General features: G+C 45.9%; 1 protein-coding gene across 4 annotated transcripts in view; it reads right to left on the bottom strand.

The window, feature by feature from the left end:
• Nucleotides 1–14,838, bottom strand: part of CLYBL (citramalyl-CoA lyase) — a 299,050-nt gene extending 284,212 nt beyond the window's left edge. For 2 of the 4 annotated variants that reach the window (XM_054446029.2, XM_063651078.1), the window contains exon 1: nt 14,749–14,837. In XM_054446029.2, the coding sequence (XP_054302004.2) occupies nt 14,749–14,810 (62 nt within the window). In that variant the 5' untranslated portion in view covers nt 14,811–14,837. Of the gene's footprint in view, nt 1–14,748 lie in introns of all 4 variants that reach the window. The other 2 variants (XM_054446028.2, XM_063651079.1) reach the window with 2 other exon arrangements.
• Nucleotides 14,839–17,481: the final 2,643 nt, after the last annotated feature.

The raw sequence follows: 17,481 nt of genomic DNA, 5'->3' as shown, positions 1-17,481 counted from the left end.
CAGGAGGAAGTGGCACTGATGACTCGAGAGGGAGGGGCATGGTGAGTGGCGCATGTGGGCCACAGGTAAGCGGCCTGGGGGGGAAATGAAAAGATGGAGGATGGGTGAGGAGGTGCGTACATGCCACGCTAAGGGGCCTGGACTTTATGCGGCAGGTAATTGGAGATCATTGGGAAATTTATGCTGTCCAAGGGGGTGGGCACCATGATCAGAGTGCAGCGTTAGGAAGCTTAAAAAGTGTATTTATGTGTTAAGGGGTGGGGAGAAGAGGTTTAACGGTAAGGATTCTCCCAGTCCCCCGGTGCAGGCATGTCACCAGATTACGTGGTAAATTCCTGATGTTCTGCAGGACAAGTACACACTGATGATTCAAACGCACAGCTTGGGCCTTAGTCCAGAGGACATGAGGGATGGCAGAGACACTCCAAGCCTCTCCTATACCCATATTCTCTTCCTGGTAGAGGAGAAATTCTCTTGACTGGCTGACTCCTTTGCAGTTAAGGTGTCTGCAGAAGACATTTTCTTTCTTTTTTGTTTCTTTCTTTCTTTCTTTCGTCTTTCTCTCTCTCTTTCTCTTTTTCTTTCTTTTTCTTTCTTTCTTTTTTTGAGACAGAGTCTTGCTGTCACCCAGGCTGGAGTGCAATGGCAGGATCTCAGCTTACTGTAACCTCTGCCTTCCGGGTTCAAGCGATTCTCCTGCCTCAGCCTCCTGAGTAGCTGGGATTAGAGCTGTGTGATCACCACGTTCAGCTAATTTTTGTATTTTTAGTAGAGACAGGGTTTTACCATGTGCCAGGTTGGTCTCGAACTCCTGACCTCGTGATCTGCCCATCTCAGCCTCCCAAAGTGCTGGGATTACAGGCATGAGCCACCATGCCCAGTGAAGGCATTTCTTAAAATGTACAGCACTTGGGAAGGCTACACATCTGACATGAGCACTGCTTGTTTTCTTGGGCTCACTGGTCATCCCTGGGTGGACCGCCGGCTGATGGGCCCTAGAACAGGCACACCCTACGAGAGCACTGTGGCTCTGGGCATTTGCAAGCCAGCTTGAGGGTTCCAAGTGAGCAGGGAACCCAAATGGAACAGAAAAAAACTGAAAGAGGTGAGATGTAGGCCGAAATCAGGTATCCACTTCTGAGTCAAAATCAGACTAAAATTTAGGATATCTACCTTCTCTTTCTCCTGAGTTCTTTTAGGTTCTGCATCTCCGTACACCTGAATTATTTTAGAATCCTAACCCCTAGGCGCTGTGGTGTGTCCATCATAAGTCACTGGAACAAAGTGCCTGGTAGCACTCCCCGCTGCAGGCAGAGACACGATGAGGGCACCGCCCCTTCTGAGGACCTAAAGGGTCAACAACACACAACCAAAAAAATCTCCCTTAATGTCAGGAGAAGGTGGTAAAACCAATTGAGTGCAGGCTGTACCCATGAGTTTGGGGGAGGCAGAGCTTTTATCTTCAATCTCTGGTCAAACTGAGCTCAAATGGACCAAAATAACCTAGAGCTCAAAAAGCTATATATTTTATATTTCTGAATTCCCCAAGGTCGTCTTACTTGAGGGCAACAATTCCTTTCTAGACTCTGGAATGTCAACTGGCAGGAAGAAACCTGTCCATCCTCCTTTTGTTGGGTGAGAAAAATAAGGCACAATCTAGATAAGGGCCTTGAACAAGGTCAAGGGCCAACTGCGGGTCAGCATTGGACTTGAACCCCAGAGTATCTATCTAGGAGCTTCCTGCCTATAGCAGAGTTAGTAACTTGATTTTAAACTTGTTTTTGACAATTGTAAGAAAAAATTAAAGAGCACCTGAGGATATTAAAACAATTCTGAATTTTAGGAGCTAGAATAAGTTTCTATCTTAATATGAACTAAAAATATTTTCCTAAAAGTAGAAACCACCTGTCTTAGTCTGTTTATGCTGCTATTTTAAAAAGTATCACACACTGGGCTAATTTATAAACAACAGAAACTTACTTCCCACAGTTCTGGAGGCTGGGGAATCTAAGATCAAGGTGCCAGCCTCAGTGTCTACAGATGGCTGCTCTCTGCTTCCAATATGGCGCCTTGTTGCTGTGTCCTCACATGGCGCAGGGCAGAAGGGCAAGACTGGAAAACTCTCTCTGAAGCCTCTTTCCAATGGTACTAACCCATTCATGAGGCACAGTCCTCATGACTTAACCACTTCCTACAAGGCCCCACTTCTTAATACCACAATGGGAATTAAGTTTCAACACGAATTTTGGAAGGGATACCACATTCAAACCATAGTACTACCCAGGAGTGATCTGTGACTGGCTAGTATAATTCAAAGAAATCTACTTTAGGCTTAAACTTAAACATCACATTTCTGTGCTCCACATAGAACATGCACTAACAATAGCCAAAAGGTGGCAGTGACTCAAATGTCCATCAACAGATGGATGGATAAATAAAATACGGAATAGGCACACAATAGATTATTTGCCTTAAAAATGAATGAAAATCAGATACCTGCTATAACATGGATGCACCTTGGAAGATCTTATGCTGAGTGAAATAAGCCAAACACAAAAGGAGTCTATGTATGTGATTCTATGTATGTGAAGTACCTACAGTAGTCAAATTCACTGTGAAAATAATGAGAATAGTGGTTACCAGGGGCTGGGTGGGGGGAAGGGAACAGGGAGTTAGTGTTTAATGGGCACAGGGTTTCAGTTTGGGAAAATTAAAAAGTTCTGAAGATGGAGGATGGTGACAGTTGTACAATGTGAATGTACTTAATGCCACTAAACTGTACACTTAAAGATGGTTAAAATGGGCTGGGCATGGTGGCTTATGCCTGTAATCCCAATACTTTGGGAGGCCAAGGCGGGTAGATCACCTGAGGTCAGGAGTTCGAGACGAGCCTGGCCAACATGGTGAAACCCCATCTCTACTAAAAATACAAAAAATTAGCCGGGCATGATGGCGGGCACCTGTAATCCCAGCTACTCAGAGGCCGAGGCAGGAGAATTGCTTGAACCCAGGAGGTGGAAGTTGCAGTGAGCTGAGATCGCACCACTGCATTCCAGCCTGGGGGACACAGCGAGACTCCATCTCAAAAAAAAAAGTTAAAATGGTAATTTTCTTATGTATAATTTACCACAATAAAGAAAAAAAATCCACTAAATCTTTAGAAACACTCAAAATATTTCATTCCTAAATCTGTTCTTTTTTCCTTCTGCAAATTTATATCAGGCACTGCCAAGGATTGTTTTAGGTTCTGGATATATAATAGCAATGGAATAAACCAAGTCCCTGCTCTCATGAATATCTGGGGGCTGGGGTAGGGTACAGGCGGACAATAAACAAATAAGCATGTGATATGTCTGGTGGAAATGGGGCAACAGGAAAAAATGAAAACAGCAGCAAAGGGACAGGGTAGTGCAGAGGCTGGTTAGCGGGGTGGAGGCTATGTTGTACAGGGTGGTCAAGGAAGACCTCTCTGATCTGTGACATTTGAGCTGAGACACAAAGGGACAGAGTGCTTCAGGCTGACGACACAGCCCAGAAGAGGAGGCCGGTGAGGCTGCAACAGGCTAGGGAGAGAGCAGGTCATAAGGAGGGCTGGAGCACAGAGCTACTTCTTCAGTTTCTCATAAACTTTTAAAGGGACCGTTTATAGGTCAGTATAGAAATATTTCCTCTACCATCCATGTGTCTTTCATTTGCCTTAAAATGAACAGAAAAAACAACTCTGACATCTTCTGAAAGAGGCGTTCGTGAGGGCAGCACGCAGACTGCAGAGACTGCGTGCATCTCCCATTGCTAGAGCGCCCTCCAGTGCCTCACTACGAAAACAGCACTTGGCATGGGGTTTTCTGTTTGCTGTTTTCATTTCCTAAACTTTTGTTTTTGGCCACAGAATAATGTGGGCATATCAACCTTCTCACAAAGAATACTGTGCGATTAAGTAAGAAGACAAGTCAAGTGTATGCTTTCAAACAAGCCTGCACTACTTCCAAAGTGGTACAAAGTATATGTGTGCAATGATGTTTTTAATGACCATATAAACTTTAAAAAGGTCCATAGAGAGGCCCTTATTAGGAAAAAAAAAAAAAGTGCCAATTTTTAGCAATGCAGAACTGTTAAACAGTGAACACAGTCTTCCGCTAAACTAAGACCCTCATTTTACTGGGGGTGGCAACGGGACAATGAAGTAGCAAGTACTGCCTTTTACAATTTTCAATATTTGGGGTTCTGAATATTAATACTGAAAAGTGTCCTGCAAATACAGACACCAGGGTCATCCTTCCTTCTCACTTAGACACAGTGAGGAGAAACAGTTAAGACAGACTTGCCCACGCAAGTATTCTACTAAAATAGAATCCTTACTTTCTAAGGAAACTTTCATTCCTTTATTTTATTATTATTATTATTGAGACTGAGTCTCGCTCTGTCACCCAGGCTGGAGTGCAGTGGCATGATCCTGGCTCACTGCAACCTCCACCTCCTGGGTTCAAGCAATTCTCCTGCCTCAGCCTCCTGAGTAGCTGGGACTACAGGCATGCGCAACCACACCAGGCTAATTTTTGTATTTTTAGTAGAGACCATGCTGGCCAGGCTGGTCTTGAACTTCTGACTTCAAGTGATCTGTCCACCTCAGCCTCTCAAAGTGCTGGAATTACAGGTGTGAGCCACCAATGCCCAGCCCATTCCTTTATTATTAAATAGAGCACCTCTGCCAATCTCAAAGACCTAACTAAGAGAAAGATGTTAACATGTGGTGTAGTTCAGAAGAGGTTCATGGCCATTTACAGAAACACCCATGGGCGGGCCCAGTGTGACAGCCAAGGCTGTCGCGGTAGCCAACAGGCCTTTTTAGGTCTGATGCTGCCAGTCAGGTGACCTGCGTGACAGTCTGTGCCTACTTCAGTGTGCATGGGTCTCCTAATGCAAGGAAATGGGACAGATGAGCCTTCAAAAGGCATACACCATCCAGGGATATATCGACACAGCCTTGCGGAGGGTGATTTGACAGCAAGCATCAAAAGGCTTCAACTGTCTGTACCCAGCAAGTTCACATATAGAAATTTGCCTCCAAATACTTAAGTAAGGGTATCCACAGAGATTTGGGGATAGGAACATTTTTCTCTGCATTTCCCAAGAAAACCTGGAAACAGACTAAATGAACAACTGTGGTTATACACATACAAATATATATGTGCTAGAGTCACGTGGAACAACAGTGAACATCATCACTGCTCCTAGATTAGGTTAACATCCTTAAACGTAAACAAAACATAAAATCAGCTGGGTGTGGCAGCACATGCCTACAGTCCCAGCTACTAGAGAGACTGAGGAAGAAGCGCTACTGGTGCCCAGGATGTTAAGGCTGCAGTAAGCTATGATAACACCTGCGAATAGCCACTGCAGTCCAGTCTGGGAAACATAGCTGCACCAGTCTTAAAAAAAAAAAAAAAAAGCCAGGCGTGGTGGCTCACACCTATAATCCCAGCACTTTAGGAGACCGAAGCAGGCAGATCACAAGGCCAGGAGTTCAAGATCGGCCTGACCAACATGGTGAAACCCCATCTCTACTAAAAATAAAAAATAAAAATAAAAAAATTAGCCATGCGTGGTGGTGTGCACCTGTAATTCCAGCTACTCAGGAGGCTGAGGCAGGAGGATCGCTTGAACCCAGGGGGCAGAGGTTGCAGTGAGCTGAGATTGTGCCACTGCACTCCAGCCTGAGCGACAGAGTGAGACTCCATTTCAAAATAAACAACAACAACAAAAAATCGAAGCAGCTAAATTAACAGCTATTCTAAACCTGGTTTACGGTAGGGAGGATGGGGTGAGAAAGGAAGGAAGGAGAGAAGGAGGGAATGAATCTCAAGTCTGCGTCATTCAAGTGAGTTATTTAATTGATACGCTATAACACATTCAAGTAGCAACATGAAATAAATTAAACCTGTTTGAATTACAGTGGATTTAAATTCATACCCAAGTGACCTATATGAAACCACAAATATTATTTCCTTGATATCTTCTTTATTGTCTAATAAAATTCTAAACCTCACAGGATCGTGAGCAATGTGTGGAATTAATGAGCAATGTGTAACAGCAGAACACAGCTCCAGCTGCACTCAGGGTAGAAAAAAATGTTGTTTTTATAATTAACAACTTTTTATATGTTAAAAAAATTAATTAAACCTACTAATAGCTCCTCCCCAAGGAGCCCAGCTTGCCTTTCCCAGCCTTCTTAGAAACCTGCATTCCTAAATTTCAGCCACCAGCACCTACGGGCTTCCTCACAGGGAGTCCCGCATAGAATGGCAACTCCTACAGAGTGGCCACCACATTTAGTTAGGGAACTGTGTGACCAAAGGCTGTTTTCAGAAAGTATATCAGTCAGACCGTGGCTGTTCCGAAGCTATCACTGGAGACTGCTGAGGCTGAGCGGTGTCAGCTGCCCTGAGGGCACTCCCTATGGATATGGGTCATGTCTTGGCACAGGCTCACCCACAGCCATGTCTATGTCCTCACCTTCGAGGCTTCAGGTGTGCCTCCTGAGAACACACCACCTGCAGATATCCTGTTATTAGCAACTGACTACCATGAAATATTTCTAGACGAATGAAGCACTCGTGCCACTCAGACATTCTGCAGAATACGGGCACTAAGGAGAGTTCCTTGCAAGGACAGTCTTCTCAGTGGCCACAGTTACTCAGTCGAGTCGGGTCAAGCATGTGGCATGAAACTGTCCTCAACTTCCCTCTGGATCCATGGGACAGAGAGGGAGGGAGGGATCTCTGCAGTAAAGAGTTGATCTTCAGGTCCCGGCCTCCCCCTGACTCCTTGGCCTCTCCCACAGAAAGCATGTGGATGACCCGACGTCCTCTAGATGGCTCTGGGGCACGGTAAAACTCTACCACAGGATAACGGTATGTAGGAGCACGAGCCCCACAAAGCTGCAACAGAGCCAGAGGCCAAGGTGAGGCTGTTCAGCAGGCACGGCACAGCTGAGTTTTTGGCAGAGACCTCCCGGGCAGGTGTAGCTCCCAATTCGGGCCCAGCCACCACAGCCAGTTCTTGCTCACCAGTTTGGCTGTTGCCCACTGGTTTTTGCTCAGGGAAATCTGATTTCCCACCAATTCCACTGTCCAGCCCAGGCATGTCCCCTACCCCTAGGCTACTCCCAGTCTGCACGACGTGCACACAACTGCCTTCCTGGTGTTGCCTGCTCCCGCAGGGTCTCCTTTCTTTTCTCTTCAGCCCCACTCTCAGCATTGGCCCTTCTTTCTCCATTAAAGCATTCTGAATACTCTCTCTCGGTTCTAGAATGGAGGCCATTCCAGAAGACTCTTGCTCCAGTTCTTGAACCTGTGGTCTACCATCTTGGACCACTGGTCTTTTTATTTTTTCTCCCAGCTTCTGTCAATTCCTTTCCTTCTGGGCTCTGTATCCTGCCCTGCACTCATCCCCTCCAACTCCACCCTCCTCCCTGTTCCTAATAAGTATCCATCTTCATCCACAGCCCTTTACTTCCCCACCGCTATGGTGAATGGCCATCCTGGTTTGCTGGGACCTAAGGGGTTTCTGGGAACATAGGACATTCCATGCTAAACCCAGGACAGTCCCAGGTGACTGAGAGGATTGGTCCCTCTGCCTCCCAGGGCCATTTAAAATGACTTTCTGCCTCACAATCCAAAATATCATTTTTGTTTACACATCCCCTTTCTCACCATGCATTTGGGCAACTGAAGTCAACTAATGATACCAATAAACATTTTAAAATATCTAACACTTCACATTGGCCTTTTAATACCAGTTCAAGCAGCAAAGAACACACATTCATCCTTACTCTGAGTTAGTTCTTTTCAATGTGATCATTTTTCCATTTCTCAGTCATATTTACCCTGCTTCCTTTTCAGTGAAGTTTCTCCCCTTTCTCACTCACTGCTTCCATTGTTCTCTGCCTTTCTCTCTCCATCGCTCCCTCTTCTCCCACCTCCGTCCTCCCTTTGGGTCCCTTCCCTCCCTTTTTCCCTTAGTGGCCTCACAGCAGTACAGAGGGACAGTAGTGGTTGTCACGGTAACCTCAGGAGGCTTCAAAGATGAAGCCAACCCTACAAAAGGCCTATTGGGACCCTGACAGGTAACTCCATCCAGGCCCCTCAGCCACCTTCCACGGCCCTGCTGCTTCCTCACACACTGCCCCCTTCCTGTTGACCCAGAGTCTCAGCTACTTAGCTTGTAGTTGTCACCTCTCTAAACTGTCTTCATCTGGTTTTTTCTTTACCAGATTCCTCTCCACCATGGCACTACAAAATGTGAAGTAGCTTCCTGGCACATTCCTTGGCTGCTACCACTGAACACATACAGCCAGGGAGCCCTTTTTTTTTTGGAGTCTTACTACTGAATACTTTAGAAAACAGAAACAGAGTATCAACATAACAAATGAAAAGAGATTACAGGTATCACAAATCTTGCAAAATTTGCTAGAGGGAATTAAAATAATCCTTAGAGGGAATTTTATTATTACTATTTTTAATAGAGCTTTGCTCTGTCACCCAGGCTGGAGTGCAGTGGTATGATCACAGCTCACTGAAACCCCAAATCCCCAGGCTCAAGGAGTCCTCCCACCTCAGCATCCCAAGTGGCTAGGCTCACAGGCACGAGCCACCACATCCAGCTAACTTTTAAAAATTTTTTTGTAGCGACAGCATCTCACTATGTTGCCCAATCTGGACTTGAACTCCTGGCCACAAGTGATCCTCCCACCTCAGCCTTCCAAAGTGCTGGGATTATAGACATGAGCCACCAAGCATGGCTGAAAAGTAATAACTGAGTGCTTATATTTAGAAAGTAGACCCCGGACGGGTGTGGTGGCTCACATCCTTAATCCCAGCACTTTCGGAGGCTGAGGTGGGTGGACTGCTTGAATCGAGGAGTTTGAGACGAGCCTGGGCAACATGGCGAAACCCCGTCTCTCCAAAAAATACAAAAATTAGCCAGACATGGTGGCTAATGCCTGTAGTCTCAGCTACTTGGGAGGCTGAGGCAGGAGGACTGTTTGAGCCTAGAATGTGGAGGTTGCAGTGAGCCAAGATTGCATCAGTGCACTCCAGCCTGGGTGACAGAGCGAGATCTTGTCTCAAAAAAAAAAAAGTAGAAAGGTCTAAAATTAATTATCTAAATTTCCACCTTAAAAAACTAAAGGGTAAATTAAACCCAAAGTAAGCTGAAGGTAGGAAATAATAAACATGAGACAGAAATCAATGAAATAGAAAACAGAAAAAAAATAGATAAAAATCGATAAAACGAAAAGACGGTTCTTTAAAAAGAGCAATACAACTCAAGCCAGACTGATGAAATAAAAAACAGAGAAAAAAGAATTACAAATATCAGGGATGAAAGAGGACACATCACTATGGATGACACACAGTAAGATGACAGACTAGAGGCAGGGGTAAGGATTAACTGCAAATGGGCTCAAGAGAATTTGGGGGATGATAGAAATTTGGAGGGAGGCTTAACACTGGATTGTAGTGATGGGCCTATAAACTTACTAGAAATTATTTAATCATATACTTATAAAGGGTGAATTGTGTGGAATATACCTTTGTAGAGCTGTAAGAAAAAGGATAAGGAATCAGCATGAACAACTCTAGGCACATGAATGTGACAACTTAGATGAAACAGACATAGTCCTTCAAAGATACAAACTACCAAAGTTTACTCAAGAAGAACTAGATAATCTGAATGGCAACATGTCTATTAAAGAAACTAAATTTGTAGTTTAACACTTTTTCCACAAAGAAAACTGCAGGTGCAAACATTTACAGGCAAAATCTTACCAAATTTACACAAATTGTTCCATGAAATAGAAGCGGGAACTCTCCAACACATCCTATGTGACCATCACCATCCTAATACCAAACCCAGACCAAGGTAATATCAGAAAACTATAGGCTAATATTCCTTATGAACATAGATACAAATAATTTTAACAAAATTTTAGCACATGCAATCCAAACAATACATCACATCAGTGGGGTTTATTCCAGGAATGCAATGATCAGCTTAACTTTTAAAAAGTCAGTCACTGTAATTCACCGTATTAACACACTGAAGAAGAAAAGCCTTATGATCAACACAACAGATGCAAAAAAAATTTATAAATTCAAATCCACTCGATCAAAACTCTATGCAGGCTGACTTCAGCAAAAACGACAGAAAAAGGACCTTTGAAAATCCCATCCTCCATAAAATCAATGAGAATATTGGCAAAAATTGTCAGAATCAACTTTTTCAGAATTCTAGAAATTAAAGACTTGCAGCAATATAGGGCTCATTTATTTAAGAAAAATGGATGAATCTCAGTAAGAACAGCAATTGTCATGGGGGTTTAGTTTACCCTATCCCTCTTCCCCAGCTCTGTGGTAGACTTGAAAATCAATAGCCCCCATCACAGTGAAAACCAGCAGCATGACAGCCACTAGAGGGGGAAAGTCCCATTTCTGGAAAATGTCACTATTTGACCTGTTTTGTGATTCCTTGGTAGACCCTACTTGTAAAACTGTCTTTATTTGAGCTGACTCAGAGCTTGCACAGTGGGAATAATATTTTCCCGGAGGGCATTTGTCCAAACAATCAGAAGTACTTATTTACCATCGCAGCTACTTGAGATGGAAGATAACAGTTAGGGCAAACAACAGGCTAACCAAAACACTTAAAAGGCAAAAATGGAGGACGAGATATCCATATAGAGCTCTGAAAAGTTGTGACATGTTCCTGAGACTCCAGGAGGCCACGCACATGTGCAGGGCTGTATACCTGCTAAGGAAAGACCTTAAGTGCTCACGTCTAGCTAACCTTCAGTCTCTGTGCAAGCAGGACAAACTGTGGCTGAATGTTGAAGACATGTCCTGACACATACACAGTCCCTCAGCAAAGACTAGGAGACTTACTGTTTCCAGGAATTTAAGGAAATCTTTGTCTAATTGTTAGATTACTAAGCTAACTAAGCAAAGACCTCGGTAGTTGCACATGACAAAGAATACGATGCAGAATTAGTTTATTAAAGTCACTAAGCAAACAACAACAACAATAAACCCTGGGAAAAGGGAGAAATCTGATTTCCAGAGTTGCACCATTATATTACTTAAAATGTCCAGTTTTCAACAAAAATATACAAGACATGCAAAGAAAAAAAAAGTATGACCTATACACACAGGAAAAAAGTAGTCAGTACAAACTGTCCCTGAGGAAGTCTAGATGTTGGACTTACTAATTAAATCATCTATTTAAAGTATGTTCAAAAAACTAAAGGAAACTATGTGTAAAGAACTGAAGGAGGCCAGGTGCAGTCGTTCATGCCTAGAATCCCACTGCTTTGGAGGCCAAGGCAAGAAAATCATTTGAACCCAGGAGTTCAAAACCATGGTGGGCAACACTGCAAGACTCTGTCTCTTCAAAAAATTCAAAAATTAGCTGGGCATAGTGGTGTGTGCCTGTAGTCCCAGCTACTGGGGAGGCTGAGGCAGGAGGATCACTTGAGCCCAGGAGCTGCAGGCTGCAGTGAGCTACGATCTCACCACTGCACTCCAGCCTGGAGACTCTGTCTCTAAGAGAAAGAAAGAAAAAAAGAACTAAAGGAAAGTATGAGAATGATGTTTCAGTACATAGAGAATATCAATGAAGAGATAGAAAGTATAGAAAAGAGCCGAGCATGGTGGCTCATGCCTGTAATCCCAATACTATGAGCGACAGAGGCAGGCAGATTGCTTGAGCCCAGTTCGAGACCAGCCTGAGCAACATGGCGAAACTCCGTCTCTACAAAAAAATATAAACAATTAACCAGGTGCAGTGGCGCACACCTATAGTCCCAGCTATGTGGGAGGCTGAGGTGGGAGGACAGCTTGAGCCCAGGAGGCAGAGGTTGTAGTGAGCTGAGATTGCACCACTGCACTCCAGCCTGAGTGACAGAGTGAGATTCAGTCTCCAAAAAGAAAGAAGTTCTGGATTAAAATGAAAATGATTTGAGCTGGAAGAGGGAGGAATCAGCAAACCTAAAAACAGGTCAGCTGGGTATGGTGGCTCACACTTGTAATCCAAGCACTTTGGGAGGCCAAGGCAGGCAGATCACGAGGTCAGAAGATCGAGACCATCCTGGCCAACATGGTGAAACCCTGTCTCTACTAAAAATACAAAAATTAGCTGGGCGTGGTGGTGCGTGCCTGTAATCCCAGCTACTCGGGAAGCTGGAGCAGGAGAATAGCTTGAACCAGGGAGTCAGAGGTTGCAGTGAGCTGAGATCGCGCCACTGAACTCCAGCCTGGTGACAGAGCGAGACTCTGTCTCAAAAAAAAAAAAAAAAAAGACAGGTCAATTGACATTGTTCAGCCTGAGGAACAGAAAGAAAATGGAACAGTTTCAAAGACCTGTGGGGTTCCATCAACTACACCAACATATATGCAATGGGAGCCTCAGAAAGAGAAGAGAGGGATAAGAGAGTAGACTTTTTTGAGAGAACAATAGCCAAAAACTTCCCAAATTTGATGTATACACATCCAAGAAACTCAATAAACTTCCAAGAGGATAAACTCAAACAGATCCACACACATCATAATAAAACCACTGAAAGACCAAGACAAAATCTTGCAAGCAAAAAAAAAAAAAAAAAAAAAATGACTCATCACTTACATAGAACCCTAATAACATTAACGTCTGAATTCTCATTAGAATAATGGAGGCAAGAAGACCGTGAGATAATACGCTTTAAAATGCTCAAAGGAAAAAAAAAATGCCAATCAAGAATCCTATATTCAGCGGGTAGACATGTCGAGAACGGAGCCAGTGTGCTAAGGGGGGTGAGGAGCACTGTGAGTTAACCCCCAGCGTACTGGCCTGGGGACTGTGTGTGCTCACTGGACCCGCTACTGAACAGGCCACAGAGGCTGGCCCCCTCAAAAGGAGCCAGGAAAGGACCCTTCTGGACCAGCCTGGATACACTGCCTGAGCGGCTCCTCTGGGGCGAGGGGTGACTCCCCTGTACCAGGGGCAGTGGAGGAAATGGGAAAGTGGGATGCATAAGACTAGGTGGGTCCTCCCATAGGACATGGGTGACTGAAGAGTCACAGTGCAAGAAGACGTAAGAAGTTCAGACCCAGGCCGGGTGCGGTGGCTCACGCCTTTAATCCCAACACTTTGGGAGGCCGAGGCGGGTGGATCACCTGAGGTCAGGAGCTCCAGACCAGCCTGGCCAACATGGTGAAACCTCGTCTCTATTAGAAATACAAAAATTAGCCGGGCATGGTGGCAGACGCCCTGTAATCCCAACTACTCCGGAGGCTGCAGCAGGAGAATCACTTGAATCTGGGAGGCGGAGGTTGCAGTCAGCTGACATGGCGCCATTGCACTCCAGCCTGGGCAACAAAAGCGAAACTCCATCTCAAAAAAAAAAAAGTTCCAGACCACCAGGCCGGCCATGGTGGCTCACGCCTGTAATCCCAGCACTTTGGGCGGCTGAGCCGGTGGATCCTTTGAGGTCAGGAGTTCGAGAATAGCCTGGCCAACATGGCGAAACTCTGTCGCTACTAAAAATACAAAAATTAGCCGGGGATGGTGGTGCACACCTGTAATGCCAGCCACTCGGGAGGCTGAGGCATGAGAAGTGCTTGAACCCGGGAGGTGGAGGTTGCAGTGAGCCGAGACTGCACCACTGTACTACAGCCTAGGTGACAGAGCAAGACTCTGTCTCAAAAAATAAACATAAAAAAAAAATAAAGAAGTTCCAGACCAGGAGCCATACACTTAGTGTTTGCACCAAACTCTCTCATTACTGGTCATAGGGCTTTGAGAATCCTTAACCTTTCTGACCCTGTTTTTTCATCTTTATAAACATGACACCCAACTTCTTCACATGGTGGTCAAGGGAACCAAATGAGACCACGTACGTGCACATACCTAGGCGATGGGCAAGTGATGAGACCAGCGGTTCTCAAAGTGTGGTCCAATGACACCTGAGGGGGTCCCTGAGACCCGCTGAGAGGGTCTGCTTGATCCTCCCTTTCCCAACTAGTATCTGCATCTGCATGAGCCCAGCATTTCTTTCAAATACTTCCTCCAAAACAGCTGAAATGAGACTCCAGCTGTCCTTTATTAAACCAAAGAAATTTTCAAAAATATAAAAACCATGAGCCAATCTTCTCACTTTTCTTTTGAGAATAGTTATTCATTAAAGTGTTATTTGTATTAAAAGTTAATGGGTTTGTTATTAAGTGAATATTTTTTAAATTTCTGGTTTAATTCCTCATGCCACAAAAATCCACAGATATAAGCAAAAGCTTTGGGGGTCCTCAAATTATTTTTAGAAGTGTAAACGGGTCCTGAGACCAAACCGTTTGGGAACCGCTGTGTTAAACGAACCGCAGGTGTTCTTCACCAGGCAAGCCGCCTCTCAGAGATAAAGATTGGCGCGTTCACGTTTGCCATTTGTGGGAGGCAGGCAGTTTTGTTTCCTGGGGCTGAGTCCAGGTAACTCGACCTAAGGCGTGTACCCATTTTCCGGGTGCAACAAGGGCCCTCCCAAAGGGAGGCGCGGGCGGCAGCGACCTTGGACGAGGTCGAGCCAGCGCGTGGGAGGCGCACGGTGCTCCCGTCCAGCTGGGTTCCCGTGAGGGCTTGGGGAGGCCGCACCCGGCCCGCGCGGCTGCAACAGGAGCCGACCCGCGGCGAGCCGGGCCGGGAAGGCGGGGAACGGGGACCTGCACTCACAGCCTCAGCAGCGCCGCCGCCGCAGCTCCGCGCGCCACCCTCCGCAGCAGACGTAGCGCCATCTTCCCGACGCGCGCGCCCCGCCCTTTGCTTTTAGCCACGCCCACCCCCACTTTCCACGCCCCCACGGCGACACCCTCGTCCCAGTCCCCGCCTCGCTCTGTCTTCGCCCCGCCCCGTCCCGCCAGCCACGCCCTCCTTCCTCCCAGCACCCGCTCCGCCCCGCGGCGAGTCCCGAGGTCAACTGCCCTCCCGGCCAGGGCTCAGGACCTTCGTCCCCGCTGTCATGGGGGACAGAGCAGAGGATCTGAATGGATGGCGCCTCTTTGAGGGGCCTCTCTGGTGACCGAATCCAACTCTCCCTGAGCTTCTGAGTTTTTGAGGCAACTGTTGACAGACTGCGTTTTCCCAGCCAGAAGAGCCAACATTTCTAGGGATTTCTTCGCAGCTTTTGTTGTTAAAATACCGCCTAACACTTTGTGAGCCCCACCATGTGCATATCTTGGTTAGCAATTAATCTAGAGTGGTCAAAGAGAATGCAGGAAGGCTACATCCTGGAACACACATGCCTGCAACAGGTCAGAGCAGCTGTTGGCACTCTCTGGGCAGGGAAACTGACAGCAGCTCTTTACTCTGCCCCCTGCAGTCGTTCTGCAGCGGTGAGAACGCCGAGGCGTTAAAACAGGCTGGGCCCTGCCGCCGCCTCTTCTTTCACCTTCCCTGATCCAGCCGGCCTCCGCCTGCCGACCTTCACCTGCCCCGGCCCACGTTACCCCTTAACTATGTCTTTTCCTTGGCGCTCGACATGTTTCTTTTTCAGCTGTGACTCCGTTCCATTCATGCTCTAGACTTACACCTGAAACCGTTTCTCAGAACCTTCCAGTGGAAGCTGATTTGTGCTCTTGGATGCAAAAAGTGGCCGTTTAAACAAACAAAAGCCTGTTCAGCCAGAGTGGGTTCCAAGATTTGGAAAAGTCCAGGTGACTGGGAACATGAATGCTAAACTTCTGCTGAGCCTAAGAATTATTGTTATATTCGATACCAACAGGAGAGACTGCTCAACCCCTTGGTGCCCTCCCCCAGCTCCCATGCCTGCTCCACCTCAGGCCTCGCCTGTCTACTCCAATTTGGTCACTTTCTTGTCACCACCTTAGTCCCAGCCAGTGCCCGGCCCGGCCATACTGAAGCCTGAGGCAAAGGCAATTTCAGTGACACCAATCCTGTCTTTAATTAAAATTTTGATATTTTGTTCATAATGGGTTTTTCCATTATCTTCGTTTTTAGTTTAGAATATTACTTTTTTTTTTTTTTTTTTGAGACAGAGTCTTGCTCTGTCGCCCAGGCTGGAGTGCAGTGGCACGATCTCAGCTTACACACTGTAACCTCCACCTCCTAGGCTCAAGTGATTCTCATCCCTCAGCCTCCTGAGTAGCTGGGACTACAGGCAAGTGCCACCACTTCCAGCTAATTGTTTTGTATTTTTAGTAGAGGTAGGGTTTCACCATGTTGGCCAGGCTGGTCTCGAACTCGTGGCCTCAAGTGATCCATCCGCCTCAGCCTCCCAAAGTGCTGGGCTTATGGGCATGAGCCAGCACACCAGGCCAATATTACTTACCCTTTTTTTTTTTTTCTGAGACGGAGTCTCGCCCTGTCACCCAAGCTGGAGTGCAGTAATTACTGAGACTTCTTAAATTTTGCATCCCAGGCTGGGGCTGCACTAGCTTCACTCAAGTCTGATTCTGGACATCATCATCCTTTACCTGGGTTATTTCAAAGCCTCCTTGTTCCCATTCTTCCCTCCTACAATCACCCCTTTGCCATAAAACCTGGCTGACCTTTTAAAAGCATGACGCAGCTCCTAGTTCCAGAGTTGACTTGCTGTGTGACTTTGGTCAAGTTTCTTAAGCTCTCTGTGTCCTCATCTATAAAATGGGGGTATAAATACCTCATCACCTAATAGCGTTGTTATAATGATAGACTGAGTTTACACATACATAGAGAGTGCACACTTAAAATCTAAGCAAGTTCTCAGTAGTGTTAACTATTCCTCATTATTATTGCATTGCATCACTTCCCTTCTTAAAACCCTTTGGTGGCTTTAAAATAAAATCTGAGTTCTTCCGCATGACCCTTAAAGCCTCACACGGTCTGGCCCCTGCCAGCCTCTCCAATTTATCTCCAGCCCCACTCATCTTCTGTCTGTGTTTTCTAAGTCCACGAGGCTGTCTCCCACCATGGGGCCTTTACACATACCGTTCCTCATCCCCAGAATGCTCATGGCTACACCTGCTCATCCTCCAGGACCTTCAGCCCTGCGTGCCACCTCCTCACAGGGGCCTGTGCTAATAACCTAAAGATCCCCCACGGCCCCCCGCATCTATTTCACTGTCACAGTGCCTGGTCATCTCCACCACAATGTCGATATATGAGTTTGTGAATTTATTAGGTTGATGCAAAAGTAATTGCGGTTTTTGCCATTCAAAGTAATGGCAAGAACAATTTCATCTTATATGTATTGAATATCTGCCAGGTAGGATTCACTGAGCCAGGTGCTGGGAGCACAGCAGTGACAAGACATATAAGGTCCCTGCTCTCAAAAAACTTACAGAATTGAAAATAATGGCAAAAACCGCAATTACTTTTGCACCGACCTAATACTTCTTTATTGTGCCTTTCCCCAGCAGTTCTCAGAAGGTGGGGTGGGATGGGATGACTAACCATCTATCAGGTGGG

This window comes from Pongo pygmaeus, chromosome 14 (genome assembly GCF_028885625.2).
Source record: "Pongo pygmaeus isolate AG05252 chromosome 14, NHGRI_mPonPyg2-v2.0_pri, whole genome shotgun sequence".
Classification (NCBI taxonomy): Eukaryota; Metazoa; Chordata; class Mammalia; order Primates; family Hominidae; genus Pongo; species Pongo pygmaeus.
Note: the sequence above shows the minus strand (reverse complement) of the source record. Positions and strands in the feature narration are given on the sequence as shown.